At 43.9% G+C, this 20721-nt stretch overlaps 1 protein-coding gene across 13 annotated transcripts in view; it reads right to left on the bottom strand.

Annotated features, from left to right (window-relative positions):
- Window positions 1-20721, bottom strand: part of CTNND2 (catenin delta 2) — a 671801-nt gene that overhangs the window by 474315 nt on the left and 176765 nt on the right. For all 13 annotated transcript variants that reach the window (XM_077353364.1, XM_077353370.1, XM_077353371.1 and 10 more), the window contains 2 exons: window positions 18295-18329; window positions 15547-15663 (listed from right to left, as the gene is read on the bottom strand). In XM_077353364.1, coding sequence (XP_077209479.1) covers window positions 15547-15663; window positions 18295-18329 — 152 coding nt within the window. The remainder of the gene's footprint in view (window positions 1-15546; window positions 15664-18294; window positions 18330-20721) is intronic.

Here is a 20721-nt window from a genome sequence, read left to right as displayed (position 1 = left end):
TCAGGAGGAAAGTCTGTCTCTTGTCCTGGATCTCCAGTTATGTTACCGCTTTCCGCAGAGGTGGCGTGTGTCACTTCCATGTTGATTTCACCATCTGTGGCTTCGAGGAGTTTGTCTCTAAGGGAAGATAGGCATGCTGTGATTGCATCGTATTCTGGCCTGGCCAACTTCCCAAATGAGTGCAGAAGCTCCTCCTCTATTGAGTTGTCCAAGTTGATTATCCCCCTTTGCCAGTCTCTGTGGAGCTTTTCGGGTTAGGCTGTTTGCTTATGATCTGTTTAGCATGATTTTGTTCCCGTGAAGATCTCTCCATTGAGCATGTCTTTAAATTGGTTAGGGGGCTTATAACTGTGTTTTTAAATACTCTGTTTGGGAACACCCCCAATTGCTCCAATCTTCCCCTCTCCGCCAAAATTAGTTTGGGAATGGTTGCACTCCAGAAGGTTAACAATACTTTCATTGTTTGGTTTGGGCTGCTCAAAATCTCTATCATATTCAAATTAATAGAGTTTATTTGTTTATTTAAAATAACACTCAAGTGTTTGGTCGCTTTCCAGGTTGGCCCCAAGGATGGTAAGTGGCCTCTATACGGGCAGACTGTCAGGCCAACACTTCATTTTTGAAGAATAAGATTTTGGAGCAATGAAGATCCATTTGATAGCTGAGTCCTTGGCTGTTTGGTGTTATCAGCTGATTATCCTAGAGGATTAGTTAAATGCTTAAGTGCACCTTGCATCCTATCCTTGCCCTGTACCAGATGTTTCTCTTTAATTAACATCAGTTTTCAAGGAAAGGGCGCTTATACCTTTTTTGAATTCTGCTATCAGACCAAATATGTTTGTAACTGTGTTAGCCGTCAGTTCTACAAACTTTAATAGTAAATCAACTTTATTCTCATTAAGTCTGCTGTCTTTATAAGTTAGTTCTCTTACTTCTGGGTTTAGTTTGTCCTTTTCCCTTTCTCACTCTTGCCTGCTATTGCTTTGCTGGCTCTTTGCCAGAGCTGCATAGTGATTTGATACTGGTATTTTGTAAAGGTGGGAGTCTTTATTTGGAAAATAATTGTCAATCTTCTTTTGTTTACTGGCTGGCAATAATTCTTCTTCCTTAAGAGTCACCATTGAGACAGGTATGGTCAATTGTTCAGTCCAGGCTTTGGATAGTGACCTTTGCATTCTGGCTAAAACTACTTTTCCAACAGCAAGGTCCTGCAAGTCTAATAGTGATCGACACACTGCACTCACTAAAAAGTTGTGCTACTATGGTCTCTCATATCAATTGTTTTTGACTATGGGTTATGACAAGGCTATAGATCTTGTTAAGACAAGAGTGATAGAAGTAGAGAGGCAACATGATCTCAACAATATTCAGGACCCACTCTTTAGGAAAGATCTCCTAAACAGGAACAACCAGAGCAATATCTAAGAAAAGTGGTAAATCCTGAGCACAGGAGATCCTTTACCCTCCTTTATCACAATGCCCTACCCTCTGCTTACTTGAGTGGGAAATTTGATGGACTCTATATCTGCAATGAGGGTCAAGTAGAGAACACAGAACACATCTTATTTGAGTGCAAACTGTATAATCATATTCGCACAGGCGCATTAGTACCAATGCTTATAGAATGCCCTCACGACCTGAGAAAGCATCGCCTGCAAATATTGCTATCAGATACAGATAATTTGTTAACTAGCAAAGTAGCAAAATTTGCGTGGCTAGCTTTAAGAACCAGGAAAGATTGGGTCACTCATGTATAACCATTATAACCTTGCCAATAGGTCCACAGAACCTCTTATGTTTTTTGGTTAGTAGCTTTTATGGCACGTCTCTTAATCTTGTTTTTTTGTTTTATATATTAACAGCTTTAATAGTTTTATTGCTTTTATGGCTCATTTTATCCTTGTAAAATAGTCAATGGTATTTAATGATTTTAAATGTTGACTTTTATGGTGGAGAAGTTTTTAAGTGTTATTGTTGATGCATTTTTAACCTTTTAATGTATTACCTTCCCTTTTACAAACTGCAATTTTATAGTAGTGCATCTAAAATTTTGGTCTAAAAGACCGTAAATTGATTGATTGACCTGGCAACCTACTTTGTAAAACAATTTTGCTAAGAACCTCCTATGGTACAGCTCTCCAATGATTTCAATGATGAGCTCCTCAGGCCAGAAAATAACCAACAAGTGACTGGGAAGCAGCAAGGACCTGCAGCACATAACCCTGGATTTTATGACATGCCTGGGGCAAATCCAGCAAGATGCTGATGCTGCCAAGGTGAAAGCACTTTACGAAGATACGCCAAACAGCAACTTGGAATGTTAGAGGACTGACAAAGAGAGAAATGGAAATTGACAAAAGAGAAACGGTCAGGTTGAACATCGACCTTCATGGCATCAATGAATTACATTGGACAGATGATGGTTTCAGTTGGAGGATTTTGCCATCTACTAATCAGGACACTCCCCCTTCAAGGATCGCTACGGGCTTGCGTAGCTCAGTGAAGCTAAGAGCTATGCTGTGCAGGGCCACCCAAGATGGACAGGTCATAGTTGAGAGCTCTGACAGAAGGTGATCCACTGGAGAAGGAAATGGCAAACCACTCCAGTATCTTTGCCATGAAAACTCTATGGACAGTTCCAAAAGGCATAACGATATGACGCCGGAAGATGAACCCCTCAGGCCGGAAGCTGTCCAATATGCTACTGGGGATGAGCAGACGGCTAGTACGAGTAGAGCCAGAATGAATGAAGCGACTGGGCCAAAGCCGAAAGGACGCTCAGTTGTGGAAGTAACTGGTGGCGAAAAGACAGTCAGATGTTGTAAAGATTTTTATTCCATAGGAACCTGGAATGTCAGATCCATGCATTAAGGCAAGCTGGACGTGGTCAAATAAGAAATGACAAGATTGAACATCGACATTTTAGGAATCAGTGAACTAAAATGGACAGGAATGGGTGAATTTAATTCAGATGATCATCAGGTATACTACTGTGGACAACAATCTCGCAGGAGAAATGGAGTAGCCTTCATAATCAATAAGAGAATAGGAAAAGCAGTCTTGGGATACAATCCCCAAAATGACAGAATGATCTCAGTTCGAATCCAAAGCAAACCATTCAACATCACAGTAATCCAGGTCTATGCCCCAACCACTGCTGCTGAAGAGGATGAAGTTGACCAGTTCTATGAAGCCCTACAACACCTTCTAGAAGCAACACCAAAAAATGATGTGCTTATCATCATGGGGGATTGGAATGCTAAAGTAGGAAGCCAAAAGATAACCGGGATAACAGGCAAGTTTGGCCTTTGAGTACAAAATAAAGCAGGGCACAGGCTGGTAGAATTTTGTCAAGAGAATGCAATGGTCATAGCAAACACTCTTTTCCAACAATCCAAGAGATGATTCTACACATGGACATCACCAGACAGTCAACACAGAAATCAGATTGACTATGTGCTCTGAAGCCAAAGATGGAGAAGTTCTATACGAAAACACTGAAAGAGCTCTAAGAAGCCTATTTGGATGAACAGAGAACTTCAAGAGGAATTAAGAAAGAAAAGGAAAATGTTCAGGAAATGGAGGGAAGGACAGAGCTCTAAAGAAGAGTACCTACAGGTTACTAGGCACTGTAGATCAATCATCAGAAAGGCCAAAGCTGAGAGTGAGCTAAGATTGGCCAGGGAAGCCCATTGTAACAAGAAAAGATTTTTCAGTTATGTGAGGAGCAAACGTAAAGTAAAGGAGGCAATAGGCCCACTGTCGGGTGCAGATGGACTAACTCTAACGGAAGATGCAGAGAAAGCAGAAAGGCTTAGTGCCTATTTTACATCTGTTTTTTCCCACAGGTCAAAGTGTTTAGGCACATCTAGAGATGGCCGTAGCCAAAGGTTAGTGTCTGGGTGGCAGGTTAACATGGATAGAGAGGTTGTCTAGAGGCATTTAGCTGCACTGGATGAGTTCAAATCCCCTGGTCCGGATGAAATGCACCCGAGAGTACTCAAAGAACTTTCCAGAGAACTTTCACAGCCCTTGTCCATCATCTTCAGAACCTCTTTAAGGACTGGAGATGTCCCGGAGGACTGGAAGAGAGCAAACGTTATTCCAATCTTCAAAAAAGGGAGGAAGGATGACCCGGGAAACTACAGTCCAGTGAGTCTGACCTCTATTGTGGGGAAGATAATGGAGCAGATATTAAAGGGAGCAATCTGCAAACATCTGGAGGACAATTTGGTGATCCAAGGTAGTCAGCATGGATTTGTCTCCAACAGGTCCTGCCAGACGAACCTGGTTTCCTTTTTTGACCAAGTAACAGGTTTGCTGGATCGGGGAAATTCGGTTGATGTCGTTTACTTGGATTTTAGTAAAGCTTTTGACAAGGTTCCCCATGATGTTCTGATGGATAGGTTGAAGGACTGCAATCTGGATTTTCAGATAGTTAAGTGGATAGGGAATTGGTTAGAGAACTGCACTCAAAGAATCATAGAATCATAGAGTTGGAAGGGGCCATACAGGCCATCTAGTCCAACCCCCTGCTCAACGCAGGATTAGCCCTAAGCATCCTAAAGCATCCAAGAAAAGTGTGTATCCAACCTTTGCTTGAAGACTTCCAGTGAGGGGGTGCTCACCACCTCCTTAGGCAATCTATTCCACTGCTGAACTACTCTGACTGAGAAAAACTTTTTCTTGATATCCCCGGCTACGGACATGAATCCACCCACGGCCGCCGCCGACTGCGCCCTTCCCACCCTCCTCCCTTCCTGACACCCCCGATCCCCACCGTCCACCCACGGCCGCCACTGCCCGCACTTCCCCGCCAACCCCCACCGCACTTGCGCCTCGCCACTTTCCAGCCTGTCCCCGACCTTCCCCGCCACCACCACAGACATGCCCTGACATCCAACAGCCCCTTACCTGCTTGCCCTCCTTACCTGCTTGCCCTTACCTGCTTGCCCGCGCTCCGACATTGCCACATTCACCATGAGGCCATCGACGAGCCGCACCTGGAGCCGCACCACAAGTAAGCTCCCCTGCCTCGTGCAGCCCTCGCCTCTTCCTTGCTCTGCCCCCCCGGGATCCCTGCCGTGCTGCCTACAACGCCCGCTGCCGCACATCTCCCACCCCACTGGAGTGGGGCCACTGTGCTGCTAGGCTACACCTCCGCTTCCACGGAGCCCTGCCCGCACCCACGCAACCCCTGCTAGCGCCCATTGTATTTTCCCTACAATGGGCTTTATTCCTAGTCTGTTATAATTTCACTTTCTTGTCCTCGCAGAGGTCCTATGGTGTCCCTATTCTTTTTCTTGCTTGAAACAAGAATATCATGTGGAACCTTACTGAAGGGTGGGCGCTAATCAAACAAGAGCTATTCCATGCTCAATCAATGACTATCCCAGAAAGAAGAAAACACTGCAGGAGCTCTAAGAAGTCTATTTGGATGAACAGAGAACTTCAAGAGGAACTAAGAAAGAAAAGGGAAATATTCAGGAAATGGAGGGAAGGACAGACCTCTAAAGAAGAGTACCTACAGGTTACTAGGCACTGTAGATCAATCATCAGAAAGGCCAAAGCTGAGAGTGAGCTAAGATTTCTGTTTCTGTTGGCTGCAGAGGAGAGGACACGCAGTAATGGGTTTAAACTTCAAGTACAACGATATAGGCTAGATATCAGGAAAAATTTATTCACAGTCAGAGTAGTTCAGCAGTGGAATAGGCTGCCTAAGGAGGTGGTGAGCTCCCCCTCACTGGAAGTCTTCAAGCAAAGGTTGGATACACACGTTTCTTGGATGCTTTAGGATGCTTAGGGCTAATCCTGCATTGAGCAGGGGGTTGGACTAGATGGCCTTTGTGGCCCCTTCCAACTCTATGATTCTATGATTCTGTGATTCTAAGATTGGCCAGGGAAGCCCACTGTAACAAGAAAATTTTCAGTTATGTGAGGAGCAAACATAAAGTAAAGGAGGCAATAGGCCCACTGTCGGGGGCGGATGGACAAACTCTAACAGAAGATGCAGAGAAAGCAGAAAGGCTCAGTGCCTATTTTATATCTGTTTTTTCCCACAGGTCAAAGGTTTTAGGCACATCTAGAGATGGCCGTAGCCAAGAGATAGTGTCTGGGTGGCAGGTTGACATGGACAGAGAGGTTGTTGAGAGGCATTTAGCTGCACTGGATGAGTTCAAATCCCCTGGGCCAGATGAAATGCATCTGAGAGTGCTCAAAGAACTTTCCGGAGAACTTGTAGAACCCTTGTCCATCATCTTCGGGACCTCTTTAAGGACTGGAGATGTCCCGGAGGACTGGAAGAGAGCAAACGTTATTCTGATCTTCAAGAAAGGGAGGAAGGATGACCCAGGAAAATATAGACCAGTGAGTCTGACCTGTGTTGTGGGTAAGATAATGAAGCAGATATTAAAGGGAGCTATCTGCAAACATCTGGAGGACAATTTGGGGATCCAAGGAAGCCAGCATGGATTTGTCTCCAACAGGTCCTGTCAGACCAACCTGGTTTCCTTTTTTGACAGGTTTGCTGGATCGTGGAAATTCGGTTGATGTTGTTTCCTTGGATTTTAGTAAAGTTTTTGATAAGGTTCCCCATGATGTTCTGATGGATAAGTTGAAGGACTGCAATCTGGATTTTCAGATAGTTAGGTGGATAGGAAATTGGTTAGAGAACCGCACTCAAAGAGTTGTTGTCAATGGTGTTTCATCAGACTGGAGGGAGGTGAGTAGCGGGATACCTCAGGTCTCGGTGCTGAGTCCGGTACTTTTTAATATAAAATCATAGAATCATAGAATCATAGAGTTGGAAGGGGCCATACAGGCCATCTAGTCCAACCCCCTGCTCAACGCAGGATTAGCCCTAAGCATCCTAAAGCATCCAAGAAAAGTGTGTATCCAACCATTGCTTGAAGACTTCCAGTGAGGGGGCGCTCACCACCTCCTTAGGCAGCCTATTCCACTGCTGAACTACTCTGACTGTGAAAAAAATTTTCCTGATATCTAGCCTATATCATTGTACTTGAAGTTTAAAGCCATTACTGCGTGTCCTCTCCTCTGCAGCCAGCAGAAACAGCATCCTGCCCTCCTCCAAATGACAACCTTTCAAATACTTAAAGAGGGCTATCATGTCCCCTCTCAACCTCCTTTTCTCCAGGCTGAACATTCCCAAGTCCCTCAACCTATCTTCATAGGGCTTGGTCCCTTGGCCCCAGATCATCTTCGTCGCTCTCCTCTGTACCCTTTCAATTTTATCGATGTCCTTCTTGAAGTGAGGCCTCCAGAACTGCACACAGTACTCCAGGTGTGGTCTGACCAGCGCCGTATACAATGGGACTATGACATCTTGTGATTTTGATGTGATGCCTCTGTTGATACAGCCCAAAATGGCATTTGCCTTTTTTACCGCTGCATCACACTGCCTGCTCATGTTTAGTTTACAATCCACAAGTACCCCAAGGTCTCGTTCACACACAGTGCTACCTAGAAGCGTATCCCCCATCCAGTAGGCATGCTTTTCATTTTTCTGACCCAGATGCAGAACTTTACACTTATCTTTATTAAATTGCATCTTGTTCTCATTTGCCCATTGTTCCATTGTGTTCAGATCTCGTTGAACTCTGTCTCTATCTTCCGGAGTATTTGCCAGTCCTCCCAATTTGGTGTCATCTGCAAACTTGATGAGTAGTCCCTCCACCCCCTCATCTAGATCATTAATAAATATGTTAAAAAGTACCGGGCCGAGCACCGAACCCTGAGGTACCCCGCTACTCACCTCTCTCCAGTCTGATGAAACACCATTGACAACAACTCTTTGAGTGCGGTTGTCTAACCAATTCCCTATCCACCTAACGATCTGAAAATCCAGATTGCAGTCCTTCAACTTATCCATCAGAACATCATGGGGAACCTTGTCAAAAGCTTTACTAAAATCCAAGTAAATGACATCAACCAAATTTCCCCGATCCAGCAAACCTGTTATTTGGTCAAAAAAGGAAACTAGGTTGGTCTGGCAGGACCTGTTGGAGACAAATCCATGCTGACTTCCTTGGATCACCAAATTGTCCTCCAGATGTTTGCAGATCGCTCCCTTTAATATCTGCTCCATTATCTTCCCCACAACAGAGGTCAGACTCACTGGTCTGTAGTTTCCCGGGTCATCCTTCCTCCCTTTTTTGAAGATCGGTATAACGTTTGCTCTTCCGAGTTGTTGTCAATGGTGTTTCATCAGACTGGAGAGAGGTAAGTAGCGGGGTACCTCAGGGCTCGGTGCTCGGCCCGGTACTTTTTAACATATTTATTAATGATCTAGATAAGGGGGTGGAGGGACTACTCATCAAGTTTGCAGATGACACCAAATTGGGAGGACTAGCAAATACTCTGGAAGATAGAGATAGAGTTCAACGAGATCTGAACACAATGGAAAAATGGGCAAATGAGAACAAGATGCTTTCTGTTGGCTGCAGAGGAGAGGACACGCAGTAATGGGTTTAAACTTCAAGTACAACGATATAGGCTAGATATCAGGAAAAACTTTTTCACAGTCAGAGTAGTTCAGCAGTGGAATAGGCTGCCTAAGGAGGTGGTGAGCTCCCCCTCACTGGCAGTCTTCAAGCAAAGGTTGGATGCACACTTTTCTTGGATGCTTTAGGATGCTTAGGGCTGATCCTGCGGTGAGCAGGGGGTTGGACTAGATGGCCTGTATGGCCCCTTCCAACTCTATGATTCTATGATTCTATACGGTCAATAAAAACAAGGCCAGGAGCTGATTGTGGTTCAGGGCATCAGCTTCTTGTTGCAGCTTCTTGTTGCAAAATTTAGGCTTAAAATGAAGAAAGTAGGGAAAAGCACTAGGCACTCAGGTATGAACTAAATCATATCCCCGACAAATATACAGTAGATGTGGCAAATAGATTTAAGAAATTAGATCTGATAGACAGAGTGCCTGAAGAACCATGGACGGAGGTTCGCAACATTGTACAAGAGGTAGCAACTAAAACCATCCCAAAGAAAAAGAAATGCAAGAAATCAAAATGGCTGTCTGAGGAAGCTTTACAAATAGCTAAGGAGAGAAGGGAAGTGAAAGGCAAGGGAGAAAGAGAAAGATATACCCAACTGAATGCAGAATTCCAGAGAAAAGTTAGAAGAGATAAGAATGCCTTTTTAAATGAACAGTGCAAACAAATAGAAGAAAACAATAGAATGGGGAGGACCAGAGATCTGTTCATGAAAATTGGAGATATGAAGAGAATGTTTCATGCAAAGATGGGTATGATAAGGGACCAAAATGATTGGGACATCACAGAAGCAGAAGAGATTAAAACAAGGTGGCAAAATTCTACAGAAGAACTATACAAGAGTGAGCTTAACATCCCTGATAACCACAAAGGGGTAGTTACTGACCTGGAGCCAGACATCCTGGAATGTGAAGTCAAATGGGCCTTAGGAAGTCTGAACAACAATAAAGGTAGTGGTGGTGACAGCATTCCAGTTGAACTATTCACAGTCTTAAAAGACGATGCAGTAAAAGTGCTACACTCTATATGCCAGCAAATTTGGAAAACTCAACAATGGCCACAGGATTGTAAAAGGTCAGTTTACATTCCAATCCCAAAGAAGGGCAATGCCAAGGAATGTTCAAACTACCACACCATTTCTCATGCTAGCAAAGTTATGCTCAAAATTTTACAAGCTAGGCTCCAGCAATATGTGGACCGAGAACTTCCAGAAGTACAGGCAGGATTTCGAAGAGGCAGAGGAACTAGCGACCAAATTGCCAACATACGCTGGATCATGGAGAAAGCTAGGGAGTTCCAGGAGAACATCTACTTCTGTTTCATTGACTATGCTAAAGCCTTTGATTGTGTGGAGCACAACAAATTGTGGCAAGTTCTTAAAGTGATGGGAATACCAGAGCATCTTATTTGTCTCTTGAGAAACATATATGCAGGTCAAGAAGCAACAGTGAGAACTGAACATGGAATCACTGATTGGTTCAAAATTGAGAAAGGAGTTCGGCAAGGCTGTATACTGTCGCCTTGCCTATTTAACTTGTATGCGGAGCATATCATGAGAAAGGCAGGATTAGAGGAGTCACAAATTGGGATCAAGATTGCAGGGAGAAATATCAACAACCTCAGATATGCAGAAAGTGAAGAGGAACTAAAGAGCCTGTTGATGTGGGTGAAGGAAGAGAGTGCAAAAGTTGGCTTGAAACTCAACATCAAGAAAACAAAGATCATGGCATCTGGCCCTCTCAATTCCTGGCAAATAGATGGGGAAGAAATGGAGATAGTGACAGATTTTATTTTCCTGGGCTCCAAGATCACTGCAGATGGGGACTTCAGCAAAGAAGTTAAAAGACACTTTCTCCTCGGGAGAAAAGCTATGGGATCCTAAAAAGCAGAGATATCACCCTGCCAACAAAAGTGTGTTTTGTCAAGGCTATGGTATTCCCAGTTGCAATGTATGGCTGCGAAAGTTGGACCATAAGGAAGGCCGAGCATCAAAGAATTGAGACTGGATTGAGACTCTGGTACTGGAGAAGACTCTTGAGAGTCCCTTGAACTGCAAGGCGAACAAACCGGTCAGTCCTAGAGGAGATCAGCCCTGCCTGCTCCTTAGAAGGCCAGATCCTGAAGATGAAACTCAAATACTTTGGCCACCTCATGAGAAGGAAGGACTCCCTGGAGAAGAGCCTAATGTTGGGAGCGATTGAGGGCAAAAGAAGAAGGGGACGACAGAGAATGAGGTGGCTGGATGGAGTCACTGAAGCAGTAGATACAAACTTAAATGAACTCCGGGGAATGGTAGAGGACAGGAAGGCCTGGAGGATCATTGTCCATGGGGTCGCGATGGGTTGGACACGACTTCGCACCTAACAACAACAACAACAAATCAGGACACAACTCCATAAGAAGCACACAGAAAGTTTTTCAATGAACAACGATTGAACCATAACAATTTGAATTTGTGCCTAGCCAATAAATATCACAGCTCTCCTAGTATACGCTCCGACAACTGAGGCAACTGAGGTGGAAATTGAAGACTTCTATACTGGCATTCAAGACATATTAAAACGAGTCCCCAACAAGGTTGCCATTTATATACTGGGTGACTTTAATGCAAAAGTTGGCAATTTCAGACTTGGAGAGAGGACTGATGCAGGTGATCATCTGGCACAATTCCATCATGAAAATCAATTTCACATAATACACTTGGACATTACCAAAAGGACTACACAGCTGACAATGGTCAAGTTCAATCCTTGCTGTGAAAACATATCCTGATTACAGTTCAGATTAGTGTTTCTCAACCTTCCTAATGCCGCAACCCTTTAATACAGTTCCTCATGTTATGGTGACCCCAACCATAAATTTCTACAAGTGTTCTTTCAATGAAATTAAACAAAAATTGACCAATGGTGTAAAGATCCATTGTTCATGATTGTATATAAATTGGTTTTTACCTGGGGTTTCTCATTTCAAGAAGAAAAAGTAGAGTTGGTTTTTATATGCCGCTTTTCTCTACCAGAAGGAGGCTCAAAGTGGCTTACAGTCACCTTCCCTTTCCTCTCCCCATAACAGACATCCTATGAGGGAGGTGAGGCTGAGAGAGCCCTGATTTCACTGTTTGGTCAGAACAGTTTTATCAGTGCCATGGCGAGCCCAAGGTCACCCAGCTGGGGGTGTGCAGAATCAAACCCGGTATGCCAGATTAGAAGTCCGCACTCCTAACCATTACACCAAACTGGCTCTCTTGTCATAGAATAATAGAATCATAGAATCATGGAGTTGGAAGGGGCCATACAGGCCATCTAGTCCCAAACCCCAGGTTGAGAACTACTGGTTCAGATAAAGAACTGTAACTCACTAAAGCTCCACAACATCAAGAGAACATCAGGGTTAAGGAAGTTTGATGTAAATACCTGAGACTTCGGGTATTATTATATAAATATAATAATAATAATAACAACAACAACAATAATAATAAAAATCATAGAATCTTAGAGTTGCAAGGTCATCTAGTCCAACCTCCTATACTATGCAGGACACTCACAAACCTATCGCTCATCCACTGTAACCTGCCACTCCCTTGAATCTTTACAGAATCAGCCTCTCCATCAGATGGCTATCCAGCCTCTATTTTCTTCTCTCCAGGCTAAAGAGACCAATCTCCCTCAATCTTTCCTCATATGACTTGATCTTCAAACCCCTAACTATCTTTGTAGCCCTCCCCTGGACATGCTCCAGTTTCTCTACATCTTTCTTCAGTTGTGGTGCCCAGAATTTGTGGTGCCCAGTATTCTAAGTGAGGTCTAACCAGAGCGGAGTAAAGCGGTAACATCACCTCGCGTGATCTGAACACTATACCCTTTTAATAAAATCATATTCAGTTTATGGTCTACTAAGACCCCCAGACATTGCTCTATGCAAACCACAAAGTTGATTATACAAATATCATTTGATGACACTGACTGGTTCAAAATAGGGAAAGGAGTGCACCAATGTTGTATTCTTTCCCCCTACCTGCTTAACTTTTGTATGCTGAGATCATTATGAGAAAGATGGAACTCAAAGAATCAAACACTGGAATTAAGATTGGACAAAGGAATATAAATAATTTTAGGTATGATGATGACATGACCCGCCTGTCAGAAATTAGGGAAGGCCTCAAAAAGCTGATTACAAGGGTCAATGAAGTAAGTAAGAAATTTGGCCTTTTCTTAAACACTAAAAAGAAAAATAGTGATAACTGCAAAAAAACCCAGACATATCACAATATGTCTTGTGTGACGAAGTGATCAAATGTGTTCAAGAATTCATTTTTCTTGGATCACAAAATTGATGTGAGTGGCAATTGCAATCCTTAATACTATGTTGCTCCCTTATATATTTGGCAAACAGCCTCCTAGGAGGAGATTGTCCTAGGAGGAGATTGGCCCTGTCTGTCCAGGTCCACTGGCCCAGGCCCAATCAGAAGGCGCAATGCTCTGACTGGCCCAGCCCCAAAAGGGCCCGCCTCCGGATGGCATGCGGATTCCGCTCTCCGAGCCTCACTGCTAGACTGCCGCTGGATGGCGAGCATGGCAGGCTTGCACCCAGCCGGCAGCATTCAAGAGGGGGAGGGGGAAGTGTTCAAGCCGCCTGGGGGGAGGGGTGGGTTCCTGTTATTCAATCTGGGATCCCCTATGTCCATCGCCTCCATCTGCTCCCATTCTCATCAGTAGGTTAGTAGGATTGTTGACCCTGGCTGATCAAGGGGGATAAATTGAGTCTGTCACTATCTTAGTTTTAAAAATTTTAGTAACATAATTTGGCTCTCTATGGGACCTACTGTGTTTTATTCTTTTATTGTCTAAACCGCTGTGAGCCCAATTGGGAACGGCGGTATAAAACCCGAATGAATGAATGAATGAATGAATGAATGAATGAATGAATGAATGAATAAGGTTCCCAGTGCATGAACGGTCATTGAGCATTTATTCTTTAGTGTAAATAGTGGTTTCTAATACTATTATTACTGTACTAAAAGTTACTTTATGCCTTTGTTTTACAGAATAATTTGCTATTGTTTCCTTACTCACTTATATAACTATTTACATCTCAGTGCTGAGTTTAACCTTTTAAGGATTTGAAATCATTTTAAATGCACTTGTTTCCTTACTATGCCAATGGACTATTCTCATGTAAATTGCAATTTTTGTTATACCTTGTACAGTATAACTGAAGAATACACCAAAATGTTGCATATTCATTACAACTAAATAAATAAGAACTTCAAACAAGAAATAAAAAGTTTTTATAGATAAAAGTCTTTATAGTTATATAGATGCGGTTTTTCTTTGCTGTAGCTATTGAACCATATAAGGCCACTTCTTCACTCCTAGGTCCTCTCAGTGGGAAAAGGGTGCTTCCTAAATCTTCCAAATTACTTTTCTTTTTCAGTGGCAGAAAAGAAATCCCTCTCGCTGTTGGACGAGACTGAGTGGGCGGTCCGACAGCAGCCTCTTCAACAGCCAGCCTTTCCTTCTCCTGGGGCCCCTGCCCCAGCCCCTCCTTGTATTCCTTTGTCCTCCTGATCAGTGTCTCTCCCTTATTGTGGGTTCTCCCCTCTCAGCATCCCACACCTCACCTGTACCATTCTGCTGGAAGGGTGGTGTCATGACCCTGGGGTGCAGTCTTACAGATCCCTCAAGATGAGCACACAGGAGTCCCAATTATTGGGATAATAAGAGGTTAACCTTATTATAGCAAGACAGCATCTTATAGGAAATCAGCATTTGCAGATAAGCATTGTTGAAGACAAAGAACTAAAGAGATGATGCCCTCAGACCCCCACATCCCCTAAACCCAAATTCGGGTGGGAGGTCCACTTTCCCAAAGTAACCATGTTTGATCTAGCAGAGGACTGTTATGTGTACCACAAAGGAACACACATACGAACACAGAGCCTCACAAAACAAGCAAGGGGGGCTGCTTAGGAGAAGCCTCTGATGAGCCAGTCCCACTCCAGGATGGAAGAAAATGGCCAAGCTGGCATGACAGGCAGCTTGTAGGACAGGCACTGCTAGGATTACTGCATTTGCCAGTAACTTAGCCATGTTTTCCAGTGGTCACATGTATCCTTTCTCCCAGACCTGATACAAAAATGTATAAAAGTGTTTTCCCTCCTCCAGATTCTGCCAAGAGCAAAGGGCATGTCTACCTCTCTTTCGTCCACAGAGGGTTTTGGTGGGAACTATTTGGGCTCTGAGAATGAGCACCAGAGGGTATCCATACCTGAACTTCAATTCTGTTCCTATTTGCAGTGGCTGGAAAAGAAGTGAAGCCCTACGGATATTAACAACTTTGGTGAAGAAGCAGAGCATAAAATGCACAAAGAGGGAAGATGGCATGTTAAGAAAAATACAAAAGGGAGCTCAGGAAGGAGATGGTGTGCATTCATGTCAGTCTCTTTCTAGTTGCCACTGGCCCCAACAGCCTTCCATGGCCTGAAGACATGGAAACAGTATTCGTGTTTGTGTGTGTGTGTGTGTGTGAGGGGGGGGGACTGCTTTAACAACAGCAACAGGACAAGAACATTTATGAATCAAACCGCACAGGCACAGTCTGGGAAGGAAACAACAATTCCATGGCAAAGAGACCTGCGATGTGCAAAAGAAAATGTTAAGGCGAGGGGACTCAAGGAAGACAGCCCACAGAAATAAGCTGTGGAGGAAATGTCCAAACATCCAGGTACATGAAAACCCCTTCTAAAATTTGAGGTCGACATTTGTTTTTCCCCTATCCAGCATGTTCCTCCTGACAGCCAGGAGCTTGCAAAAGGATCTGCTGCTGCTCTCTGTGTTGTCTGTCATGTGGAAAGGACACAAAACCGACATGAGGGCCAACCTCTTCACGCACAGAGAAGCAGCTGCTCATGGCACACTGGCAGCTGTCCCCATAATGTCCAGATAGCCTTTCATCTTAAGAGCATAAAGTATTCTGAATAGGTTGGGCTTCAATTCAGAGCAGAACACAAAGAAAGGTAAATGCTTCAGAAACTTACTTTCACTAGTTGAATAGTCCTGTGGATCAAGTATTCCTGACTCTTGCAGGGATCTAATACAAGAATCCACCAGTTCAAGACCGGTCGTAAGCTCATCTTCTATGTCCTTCTGGCCATCTGTAGAAAGAGAATACAAAATGTTCTTAGCAACCTCAAAGAAAATGGAGGCAAGACCCTTTTGAAAAAAAAGTTTTTTTAAAGGAGAATTAGTTAAATTGTTGGATAAAGCATGACCTGTTTACAACATTCAGGGCCATTCCACACTCGTTCAAAATTGCACAATGGTTGCAAATTGAAATCGCTACTGTTTTGCTGTTATGCACAACGTTGTTGACAATCTGCAACACTCCTGAAACTGATCCGCAAAAAGCGCTTCGTTCAAAGAGCCTCTTGTGGCGCGGAGTGGTAAGGCAGCTGTCTGAAAGCTTTGCCCATGAGGCTGGGAGTTCAATCCCAGCAGCCGGCTCAAGGTTGACTCAGCCTTCCATCCTTCTGAGGTCGGTAAAATGAGTACCCAGCTTGCTGGGGGGTAAACGGTCATGACTGGGGAAGGCACTGGCAAACCACCCCGTATTGAGTCTGCCATGAAAACGCTAGAGGGCGTCACCCCAAGGGTCAGACATGACTCGGTGCTTGCACAGGGGATACCTTTACCTTCACCTTTTGTAGCGCTTTCAGGGAAATCCCAAAAAGTGGATTCACCCTCCGGAAAGCTCTACACTCTTGCAACCAATCTACAACACTAGCAGGAAAGTTCTGTGCGTTATCATTGTTGCGGTTTCTGCAAAGTCTAGCTCTCTCCTTTGATCTTCCGGCAAAGCGATCGCCATTTTTTTTTCTCGGAGCGAGCAGAGATCAACGCACTGGTGAGCTTTTGTTTACCCAGCGAGACTTCCCTGGCTGCAGTCCCTCCCCAGAACTGTTTTAAGTCACCAAGCACGAAGCAACACACAGCCCCGTTTGCTGGTTTATTTTCCCTTTATTTTTCACTGTATTTTCGGCCAAAAATCGTGCCCGTGCGGGGGGGGGGGGTATTTTTTTTTCACTCGGGGGGAGCGTGGCAACGATGAAACGGCAGCTCAAACACCACCTGCTAGCTAGATGGGTCTCTCCGTTGCAACGAATCAACGCAGATTTGTTGCAACGTTTTTTTTTTAAACCTTCCTTAAAGGGAAAGGGGCTTTTGGGGAGCATGATAACGGCCGCCCATTGGCTGCTTGGCGGCCAGGGGCGGGACAAAGCTCGGCAATAACACTTCCTGGCTAGCGATTTTTGCCGAGACCGGAAACCTGTGGGAAACGATAGAAACGCAACTGGATTCCACTACAAAGGCAGGTATGCATAACAACGAATTCCACTATTTAAAATGCCGTTTTTTCATTCCGCAATCAATTTGCTACATAGATCCTGGTGCGGAATGGCCCTCAGTGTTCTTCATACTGCTGGCAACAATCCTGCTTAAGATCATCAATTAAGAGAAACTTACTCAAGATCATTAATTCCAGTTATAACCATAAATCAAGCTTAATACAACAATAGGGATTGAAAATTGAGTTGGAAATATGAATTCTTATCCTCTCCTTTCCATGAACTCTTGACTTTTTACCCTGGAGTTCCTCATGATCACAGCTGCTGTTGCCCCACGTGAGTTCCTTCTGGATACTTCAACAGACACTTCTGAGGCCGTGTATTATTGTATAAAAACATAAATTTAGGAGCAAAGTTTTATATTACAACCATCAACCAACTAACAGAATCTTTGGTAAATTTGGTGACATTTACAACCCTGTTAATTCACAACTACTGCCTCAAAGGAGAAGGTTCACCTCCCCCCCCCCCCGTCCTGTCCTGTCCATAGCACTGACAGCTGCAGCATAATTCACCTGTCTCACAACTGATGTGTCAGTTTGGGTAATGTGCCCGTGAGCCAGCTGTTGACTTGAGGGGGATGACATCTAAATCAGCTGTTCTTTGCCTGGGTTCGGTTCTGACTTCTGAAGGGAGGCTAAGGTCCCTCTGGTCCCAAACTGAAAAGTCAGCCTAGCTCCACTGTAGACCTATAACCTGCATCACAATCAAGGCAGCACACAAAATGGCAGCAGAACAACTATTAAAGGAGCACCTAGCAGTACTTCTCAGAGCAGCAACACATCTTGTCCCTGTTCCTGCTTATTCACAATCTCGTTGTTCAGATGTGTCACATCATTTTCCAAACCCATTAATAAGGAATAAAGGTAAAAGTATCCCCTGTGCAAGCACCGGGTCGTGTCTGACCCTTGGGTTGATGCCGTTTTCATGGCAGACTCAATACGGGGTGGTTTGCCAGTGCCTTCCCCAGTCATTCCTGTTTACCCCCCAGCAAGCTGGGTACTCATTTGACCGACCTCGGAAGGATGGAAGGCCGAGTCAACCTTGAGCCGGCTGCTGGGATGGAACTCCCAGCCTCATGGGCAGAGCTTCAGACTGCATGTCTGCTGCCTTACCACTCTGCGCCACAAGAGGCTCTTTGCGTCACAAGAGGCTCTTAATAAGGAATAGTTATTCATAAATATTCTTTCATTTTAGGGCTTATTTATCTGTCTGCAAATTCCCGTTTATTTCCCTGTGGAGCGTGATTAAGGATAGCCAACAGAAATAGCTTAGACCACCCTGAAGGAATCATGCAAGGAAAATTGGAGTATTTTAATAGAAGATATAGAGTACTGAGATAAAACTTTCAGTGCAGAATTCTACACAATTATAACTCACCTTGTGTTTGCCACTGAAACTGTTCTTCAGCTGAGCTACAAAAACAAATGTATGAAATACATAAATTAATATAAAGAATAAAACTTTAGATGAATAATTAAAATTCAGTTCAGCTTCCACATTTGATATCATATTCCTTGTTGAAAACACTTAAACACACTACACTGCAGAGTGATGTAATGGGAAATTTGGTCATCGTCTAAATTAGAACTAAAACTCCCTGCCAATTATTATTTTGAATCTCAAAATACAAATTTGAATAATCTGTTTGTTTTTTTGGTCTATTTGGTCTGGAACAAGAATTTGAAAGACAGTAGATTTTACCGTACATGAAGAAAACTGCGCATAAGTCAGAATCTTGGCTAGTGTTTGTGAATAATAAAGTCATCTAGTCCAACGCCCTGAACAATACAGGCATTCACAACAACCTGCCTACCCACCGTAACTCCAACTTCATCCCAAGTGACCCACATACACATACATCAAAATCTCCAGAATCCAGCCTGGCCTGCAGGAAATTCATCTACCATCCCACAGTAGAGATCAGCAATTCCCTGGGCATACAAGGATGGGCCACAAGAGACAAACACTGGCACATCCCTTCCTGCCCACCCACTCACAATCTGCCTAAGTTCATAAAATCAGCATTTCTGTCAGATGACTATCTAGCCCCTCCTTAAAAACATCCAAAGAAGGAGAACTCACCACCTCCCAAGGAAGCTGACAGAGTCCCGGCACTGAGGAACTGCTCTGTCAGGAACATCTGTTGGATGTTTAGCCAACATTTCTATTGAATTAATTTCAACTCATTTGTTCTGGTCCGCCCCTCTGGGGCAACAGAAATCAATTTTGCTTCATCTTCTATAGGGCAGACCTTCAAGTGTTTGTTGATGGTTATCATATCACCTCTTAGTCATCTTCTCTCCAGGCTAAACAGACCAAACTCCCTCAACCTTTCCTCATACAACTTGGTCTCCAAACCCCTCACCTTCTTTGTGACCCTCCTCTGGACATGCTCCAATTTGTCTGCCTCTTTCTTTAGTTGTGGTGCCCAAAACAGAACACAGAACTCCAACTGAAGTCTTAACAGAGCAGAGTAAAGTGGTAACATCACCTCATGTGATCTGGACACTATAATTCTTTTAATACAACAAATACCCAAATTTCAATTTGCCTTTTTAGCCACTGTGTCACACTGCTGACTCAAGTTCAGTGTCTGCGCTACTAAGTCCCCAAGATAACTTTTCACACATACTACTGCCAAGACAATTCTCACGCATCCTAAAGTGATACATTAATTTTTCCCTACCAAAATTCAGAACTTTACATTTTTCAGTTTAGTGTCATATACAAATTTAATAATTTCCTCTATTTCTTCATCCAAATCATTTATACCTGTGGGACCGCTTGGTTGCTTATGCCCCTTGCAGGGCCCTTCGCTCTGTGGGTATGAATCTATTGGTTGTTCCAGGCCCCCGGGACATTCACCTAGCCTCAACCCTCCTAGAAGAGCTGAGGGCCCTGCCAGAGTTGTCAACTTTCCTCACGGATTTCAAGATCGCAGTCTTCCATGGTTGAGGCCAGGACAGAGTCCCAGCATTCCAACTGAGGATCCCCCCCCACACACACACACAAAAGGCCCAATTAAATCTGTCACCCACTCCCAGTGGAAGAAGACATGGCCTCTGGCTGAATGAGGAGGGATAGGACCGGGAGTAATTAGAAGGGTATCTGACTGCTTGCTTGTTGTAAGGGAGGATTTTATAGGGTTTTATTGTACTTTAATGATTTATTTCTGTGAACCACCACAACACCACTGGAGGAGTAGCGGTAAATACAGCCATACGCTCTAGCTGTTCAAGGGCCGACTATTTGATGATTTGTTCTAAATTGTTACCAGCTATAGATGTCAAACTGATGGGTTGGTAGTTACTCAGATCTCCCTTTTCCCCCTTCATAGAATCATAGAGTTGGAAGGGGCCATACAGGCCATCTAGTCCAACCCCCTACTCAACGCAGGATCAGCCCTAAGCATCCTAAAGCATCCACGAAAAGTGTGTATCCAACCTTTGCTTGAAGACTGCCAGTGAGGGGGAGTTCACCAAATCCTTAGGCAGCCTATTCCACTGCTGAACTACTCTGACTGTGAAAAACCTTTTCCTGCTATCTAGCCTATACCTAGAAGCGTATCCCCCATCCAGTAGGCATGCTTTTCATTTTTCTGACCCAGATGCAGAACTTTACACTTATCTTTATTAAATTGCATCTTGTTCTCATTTACCCATTTTTCCATTGTGTTCAGATCTCGTTGAACTCTGTCTCTATCTTCCGGAGTATTTGCCAGTCCTCCCAATTTGGTGTCATCTGCAAACTTGATGAGTAGTCCCTCCACCCCCTCATCTAGATCATTAATAAATATGTTAAAAA

The sequence above is a fragment of the Paroedura picta genome, chromosome 9 (assembly GCF_049243985.1).
Source record: "Paroedura picta isolate Pp20150507F chromosome 9, Ppicta_v3.0, whole genome shotgun sequence".
Classification (NCBI taxonomy): Eukaryota; Metazoa; Chordata; class Lepidosauria; order Squamata; family Gekkonidae; genus Paroedura; species Paroedura picta.
The sequence above is the reverse complement of the archived record's forward strand: the minus strand, read 5'-3'. Positions and strand labels throughout refer to the sequence as shown.